Here is a 9,153-nt window from a genome sequence, read left to right on the forward strand (position 1 = left end):
CCCTCCCCCCACACACACACCCCTCCCCCCCACACACACACACCCCTCCCCCCCCACACACACACCCCTCCCCCCCCACACACACACCCCTCCCCCCCCACACACACACCCCTCCCCCCCACACCACACACCCCTCCCCCCCCCACACACACACCCCTCCCCCCCACACACACACCCCTCCCCCCCACACACACACCCCTCCCCCCACACACACACACCCCTCCCCCCCACACACACACCCCTCCCCCCCCACACACACACACCCCTCCCCCCCACACACACCACCCCTCCCCCCCACACACACACCCCTCCCCCCCACACACACACACCCCCTCCCCCCCCACACACACACACCCCTCCCCCCCACACACACACACCCCTCCCCCCCACACACACCCCTCCCCCCCACACACACACACCCCTCCCCCCCCACACACCACCCCCCACACCCCTCCCCCCCACACACACACCCCTCCCCCCCACACACACACACCCCTCCCCCCCCACACACACACACCCCTCCCCCCCACACACACACCCCTCCCCCCCACACACACCCCCTCCCCCCCACACACACACCCCTCCCCCCCACACACACACCCCTCCCCCCACACACACACACACCCCTCCCCCCCCACACACACACCCCTCCCCCCCACACACACACCCCTCCCCCCCCACACACACACCCCTCCCCCCCACACACACACACCCCTCCCCCCCCACACACACACACCCCTCCCCCCCACACACACACACCCCCCCACACACACCCCCCCCCACACACACACCCCCTCCCCCCCCACACACACACCCCTCCCCCCCCACACACACACCCCTCCCCCCCCACACACACACCCCTCCCCCCCACACACACACCCCTCCCCCCCACACACACACACCCCTCCCCCCCACACACACACACCCCTCCCCCCCCACACACACACCCCTCCCCCCCCACACACACACCCCTCCCCCCCCACACACACACCCCCCCCCCCCACACACCACACCCCTCCCCCCCCCACACACACACCCCCTCCCCCCCCCACACACACACCCCTCCCCCCCCACACACACACCCCTCCCCCCCCCACACACCCCACCCCCCCACACACCCCCCCCCCCCACACACACACCCCTCCCCCCCCACACACACACCCCTCCCCCCCCACACACACACCCCCCCCCCACCCCCACCCCCCCCACACACACCCCCTCCCCCCCCACACACACACCCCCCCCCCACCACACACCCACCCCCCACACACCCACCCCCCCCACACACACACCCCCCCCCCCACACACCCCCCCCACACCCACACCCCCCCCCCCACACACACACCCCTCCCCCCCCACACACACACCCCTCCCCCCCCCACACACACACCCCTCCCCCCCCCCACACACACACCCCTCCCCCCCCCACACACACACCCCTCCCCCCCCCACACACACACCCCTCCCCCCACACACACACCCCTCCCCCCCCACACCACCCCCTCCCCCCCCACACACACCCCCCCCACACCACCCCCCCCCCACACACACACCCCTCCCCCCCCACACACACACACCCCTCCCCCCCCACACACACACACCCCTCCCCCCCCCACACACACACACCCCTCCCCCCCACACACACACACCCCCCCCCCACACCCACCCACACACACCCCTCCCCCCCCCACACACACACCCCCCCCCCCCCACACACACACCCACCCCCACCCCACCCCCCCCACACACACACCCCTCCCCCCCCACACACACACACCCCTCCCCCCCACACACACACACCCCTCCCCCCACACACACACCCCCCACACCACCACACCCCCACCCCCCCCCACACCACACCCCCTCCCCCCCCACACACACCCACACCCCCCTCCCCCCCCCCACACACACACCCCTCCCCCCCCCCACACACACACCCCCTCCCCCCCCACACACACACCCCTCCCCCCCACCCACACACACCCCTCCCCCCCCACACACACACCCCCACCCCCCCCCCACACACACACCCCTCCCCCCCACCCACACACCCCCCCCCACACACACCCCCTCCCCCCCCACACACACACACCCCTCCCCCCCCACACACACACCCCTCCCCCACCCACACACACACCCCTCCCCCCCCACACACACACACCCCTCCCCCCCCCACACACACACCCCTCCCCCCCACACACACACCCCTCCCCCCCCACACACACACACCCCTCCCCCCCACACACACACCCCTCCCCCCCCACACACACCCCTCCCCCCCCACACACACACACCCCTCCCCCCCACACACACACACCCCTCCCCCCCACACACACACACCCCTCCCCCCCACACACACACACCCCTCCCCCCCCACACACACACCCCTCCCCCCACACACACACACCCTCCCCCCACACACACACACCCCTCCCCCCACACACACACACCCCACCCCCCCCCACACCACACCCCTCCCCCCCACACACACACCCCTCCCCCCACACACACACCCCTCCCCCCCCACACACACACCCCTCCCCCCCACACACACACCCCTCCCCCCCACACACACACACCCCTCCCCCCCACACACACACACCCCTCCCCCCCACACACACACCCCTCCCCCCACACACACACACCCCTCCCCCCCCACACACACACACCCTCCCCCCCACACACACACACCCCTCCCCCCCACACACACACCCCTCCCCCCACCACACCCCCCACCCCCCCCCCACACACCCCTCCCCCCCCACACACACACCCCACCCCCCCCACACACACACCCCTCCCCCCCCACACACACACCCACCCCCCCCCACACACACACCCCTCCCCCCCCACACACACACACCCCTCCCCCCCACACACACACCCCACCCCCCCCACCCCCCCCACCCCCCCCCACACCCCACCCCCCCCCCACACACCCCACCCCCCCCACACACACACCCCTCCCCCCCCACACACACCCCTCCCCCCCACACACACCCCTCCCCCCCCACACACACACCCCTCCCCCCCCCACACACACACCCCCCCCCCCACACACACACCCCCCCCCCACACACACACCCCCTCCCCCCCCCCACACCCCCCCCACCCCCCCCCCCCCCCACACACACACCCCTCCCCCCCCACACACACACACCCCCCCCCCCCCACCCCACACCCCACACCCCCCCCCCCCCCCACACACACCCCCCCCCCCCCCCACACCCACACCCCACCCCCCCCCCCCACCCACACACCCCTCCCCCCCCCACACACACACCCCTCCCCCCCACCACACCCACCCCTCCCCCCACACACACACCCCCTCCCCCCCCACACACACCCACCCCCACCACCCCCTCCCCCCCACACACACACACCCTCCCCCCCCACACACACACCCCCCCCCCCCCACACCCCACCCCACACCCCACCCCCCCCACACCACACACCCCTCCCCCCCCACACACACACACCCCACACCCCCCCCCCCCCCACACCCACCCCCCCCCCCACACACACACCCCTCCCCCCCCCCACACACACCCCCCCCCCCCCCCACACACACACCCCCCCCCCACACACACACCCCCCCCCACACACACACCCCCCCCCCCCACACACACACCCCCCCCCCCCACACCACACACACACCCCTCCCCCCACACACACACACCCCTCCCCCCCACACACACACCCCTCCCCCCACACACACACACCCCTCCCCCCCACACACACACCCCTCCCCCCCCCACACACACACACCCCCCCCCCCCACACACACCACACCCCTCCCCCCCCACACACACACACCCCCACCACCCCCCACCACACACACACCCCTCCCCCCCCACACACACACACCCCCCCCCCACCCCACACACACCCCCCCCCCCCACCCCCCCCACACACCACCCCCCCCACACACCCCCCCCCCCCCCACACACACACCCCTCCCCCCCCACACACACACCCCTCCCCCCCCACACACACACCCCTCCCCCCCACACACACACCCCCCCCCCCCACACACACCCACCCCCACACCCCACCCCCCCCCCACACACACACCCCACCCCCCCCCACACCACACCCCCCCCCCCCACACACACACCCCCCACACCCCCCCCCCACCCCCCCCCACCCCCCCCACCCCCCCCCCCCCCACCACACACCCACCCCACCCCCCCCCACACACACACACCCCTCCCCCCCACACCCACACACCCCCCCCCCCACACACACACACCCCACCCCCCCCCCACACACACACACCCCCCCCCCCCACACACACACACACCCCTCCCCCCCCCCACACACACCCCCCCCCCCCCCACACACACCCCTCCCCCCCCCACACACACACCCCTCCCCCCCCCACACACACACCCCTCCCCCCCCACACACACACCCCTCCCCCCACCACACACACACCCCTCCCCCCCACACACACACCCCTCCCCCCCACACACACACACACCCCCCCCCCCACACACACACACCCCCCCCCCCACACACACACACCCCTCCCCCCCCCACACACACACCCCTCCCCCCCCCACACACACCCCTCCCCCCCCCACACACACCCCTCCCCCCCCACACACACCCCACCCCCCCCACACACACCCCACCCCCCACACACACACACCCCTCCCCCCACACACACCCACCCCCCCCCACACACACCCCTCCCCCCCACACACCCTCCCCCCACACACACCCCTCCCCCCCCACACACACCCCTCCCCCCCCACACACACCCCCTCCCCCCCCACACACACACCCCTCCCCCCCCACACACACACCCCTCCCCCCCCACACACACACCCCTCCCCCCCCACACACACCCCTCCCCCCTCCCCCCCACACACACCCCCCCCACACACCCCTCCCCCCCCACACACACACACCCCTCCCCCCCCACACACACACCCCTCCCCCCCCACACACACACCCCTCCCCCCCCACACACACACCCCTCCCCCCCCACACACACACCCCTCCCCCCCCACACACACACCCCTCCCCCCCCCCCCACACACACACCCCCCCCCACACACCCCTCCCCCCCCCACACACACACCCCTCCCCCCCCACACACACACCCCTCCCCCCCCACACACACACACCCCTCCCCCCCCACACACACACCCCTCCCCCCCCACACACACACCCCTCCCCCCCCCACACACACACACCCCTCCCCCCCCACACACACACACACCCCTCCCCCCCACACACACACACACCCCTCCCCCCCCCACACACACACCCCCTCCCCCCCCCGCCCACACACACCCCTCCCCCCCCCCCACACACACCCCCCTCCCCCCCCACACACACACACACCCCCCCCCCCCCACACACACACCCCCACACCCCCACCCCCCCCACACACACACACCCCCCCCCCCCCCCACACACACCCCCCACCCCCCCCCCCCACCCACCACCCCCCCCCCCCCCACCCACACACACCCCCCCCCCCCACACACCACACCCCCACCCCCCCCCCCACACCCCCACACCCCCCCCCCACACACCCCACCCCCCCCCCCCCCACACACACCCCTCCCCCCCCACACACACACACCCCCCCCCCCACACACACACACACCCCCCCCCCCCACACACACACCCCCACCCCCCCCCCCACACCCCCCCCCCACACACACCCCACCCCCCCCCCCACACACACACCCCCCCCCACCACACACACACCCCCCCCACACACACACACACCCCCCCCCCACACACACCCACCCCCCCCCACACCCACACACACCCACCCCCCCCCCCACACACACACACACCCCCCCCACCACACACCCACACCCCCCCCCCACACACACACACCCCCCCCCACACACACACACCCCCCCCCCCCACACACACACACCCCCCCCCCACACACACCCCCACACACCCACCCCCCCCCACACACCACACCCCCCCCCCACACACACACCCCTCCCCCCCCCACACACACACCCCCCCCCCCCCCACACCACACCCCCCCCCCCCACACACACACCCCCTCCCCCCCCACACACACCACCCCCCCCCCCCACACCACCCCACCCCCCCCCCCCCCACACACACACACCCCCCCCCCCCCACCCACACCCCCCCCCCCCCCCCACACACACACCCCCCCCCCCCCCCCACACACCCCCCCCCCCCCCCACACACACACCCCCCCCCCCCCCCACACACACACACCCCCCCCCCCCCACACACCCCCACCCCCCCCCCCCACACACACACCCCACCCCCCCCACACCCCACCCCCCCCCCCCACACACACACCCCACCCCCCCCACCCACACACCCCTCCCCCCCCCACCACCACACACCCCTCCCCCCCCACACACACACACCCCCCCCCCCCCCCCCACACACACCCCACACCCCCCCCCCCCCCACACCCCCCCCCCCCCCACACACACACCCCCCCCCCCACACACACACACACCCCTCCCCCCCCCACACACACCCCCCCCCACACCCACCCCCCCCCCCCCACACACACACCCCTCCCCCCCCACACACACCACCCCACCCCCCACCCCCCACACACCCCCCCACACCCCCCCCCCCCCCCACACACACCCCACCCCCCCACACACACACCCACCCCCCCCCACACACACACACCCCCACCCCCCCCCACACACACACCCCCCCCACCCCACACACACCCCCACACCCCACCCCCCACCCCCCCCCACACACACACCCCACCCCCCCCCCACACCCACACCCCCCCCCCCCACACACACACCCCACCCCCCCCACACACACCCCCCCCCCCCCACACACACACACCCCCCCCCCCCACACACACACACCCCTCCCCCCACCACACACACCCCCCCCCCCCACCACACACCCCCCCCCCCACACACACACCACCCCCCCACACACACACACCCCACCCCCCCACACACACCACCACCCCCCCCCACACACACCCCACACCCCCCCCCCACACACACACACCACCCCCCCCCCACACACACACCCCCCCCCCACACACACACACCCCTCCCCCCCCACACACACACCCCCCCCCCCCACACACCACCCCACCCCCCACCCCCCACCCCCCACACCACACACCCCTCCCCCCCACACACACCCCCCCCCCACACACACCCCACCCCCCCCACACACACACACCCCTCCCCCCCCCACACACACCCCTCCCCCCCCACACACACCCCTCCCCCCCACACACACACCCACCCCCCCCACACACCCCCCCCCCACACACACCCACCCCCCCACACCCCACCCCCCCCACACACACACCCCTCCCCCCCCCCACACACCCCTCCCCCCCCACACACACCCCTCCCCCCCCACACACACCCCTCCCCCCCACACACACACACCCTCCCCCCCACACACACACACCCCTCCCCCCCACACACACACACCCCTCCCCCCCACCCACACACACACCCCTCCCCCCCCCACACACACACCCCTCCCCCCCCCACACACACACACCCCTCCCCCCCCACACACACCCCACCCCCCCCCACCCCCACACACACACACCCCTCCCCCCCCACACACACACCCCTCCCCCCCCACACACACACACCCCTCCCCCCCCCCACACACACACCCCCTCCCCCCCACACACACACCCCCCCCCACACACACACCCCTCCCCCCCCACACACACACACCCCTCCCCCCCCCACACACACACACCCACCCCCCCACACACACACCCCTCCCCCCCCACACACACACCCCTCCCCCCACCACCACACCCCCCCACACACACACCCTCCCCCCCCACACACACACACCCCTCCCCCCCCACACACACACCCCTCCCCCCCACACACACCCACCCCCCCCCCCACACACACACCCCTCCCCCCCCACACACACACACCCCTCCCCCCCCACACACACACACCCCTCCCCCCCCCACACACACACACCCCTCCCCCCCCACACACACACACCCCTCCCCCCCCCACACCACACACCCCTCCCCCCCCACACACACACCCCCCCCCCACACACACACACCCCTCCCCCCCACACACACACACCCCCCCCCCCACACACACACCCCTCCCCCCCCCACACACACACACCCCTCCCCCCCCACACACACACACCCCTCCCCCCCCACACACACACACCCCTCCCCCCCCACACACACACACCCCTCCCCCCCCCACACACACACACCCCCCCCCACACACCCCTCCCCCCCCACACACACACCCTCCCCCCCCCACACACACACACCCCTCCCCCCCCACACACACACCCCTCCCCCCCCACACACACACCCCTCCCCCCCACACACACACACCCCTCCCCCCCACACACACACACCCCTCCCCCCCCACACACACACACACCTCCCCCCCCACACACACACACCCCTCCCCCCCCACACACACACCCCTCCCCCCCCACACACACACAACCCTCCCCCCCCACACACACACACCCCTCCCCCCCCCACACACACACACCCCCCCCCACACACACACACACCCCTCCCCCCCCACACACACACACACCCCCCTCCCCCCCCACACACACACACACCCCTCCCCCCCCCACACACACATACCCCTCCCCCCACACACACACCCCTCCCCCCCACACACACACACCCCCCCCCCACACACACACACCCCCCCCACACACACACACACCCCTCCCCCCCCACACACACCAACACCCCTCCCCCCCCCCCACACACACATACCCCTCCCCAACACTCCCCGCCCCCCCAAACCGCCGTGAAATAACTGAGCTGCTGTTCCCGGCCTCAGCCTCCAACTACACTCGATGTCGGCTCTCCCATACTCACCAGGTCCCCGCCGCCCATCGCGGCTCGCGCACACCCTCCGCCGCTCCCGGGCCCTGGGACGAGGATCCGCCGCCGCTGCTGCCCCCTGGGCTGGAAGACACCAAAATCGTGCAAGTACAGCTCACCAACGAAAAGATACAAAAGTTTCAGAACGCCTCGCAACTTTTCTTTCCCTCTAAACTTCCGCGGTCGTGGCCTCAGTGTTGAGTTCAACAATTTTAATTCAGGACATCTTTTTCAATAACTTTACCTTAGAAAGTAAGGTCACTGAAGTCTCCTCCGTCAGTCAA

At 73.1% G+C, this 9,153-nt stretch overlaps 1 protein-coding gene across 2 annotated transcripts in view; it reads right to left on the reverse strand.

Annotated features, from left to right (window-relative positions):
* The window catches only part of cwc25 (CWC25 spliceosome associated protein), a 51,501-nt gene extending 42,565 nt beyond the window's left edge, over positions 1-8,936 (reverse strand). For both annotated transcript variants that reach the window (XM_087977766.1, XM_087977765.1), the window contains exon 1: positions 8,864-8,936. In XM_087977766.1, the coding sequence (XP_087833892.1) occupies positions 8,864-8,881 (18 nt within the window). In that variant the 5' untranslated portion in view covers positions 8,882-8,936. The remainder of the gene's footprint in view (positions 1-8,863) is intronic.
* Positions 8,937-9,153: the final 217 nt, after the last annotated feature.

The sequence above is a fragment of the Chiloscyllium plagiosum genome, unplaced genomic scaffold (genome assembly GCF_037043375.1).
Source record: "Chiloscyllium plagiosum isolate Xiang-an unplaced genomic scaffold, Cpla_swu_hap1 HiC_scaffold_32, whole genome shotgun sequence".
NCBI lineage: Eukaryota > Metazoa > Chordata > Chondrichthyes > Orectolobiformes > Hemiscylliidae > Chiloscyllium > Chiloscyllium plagiosum.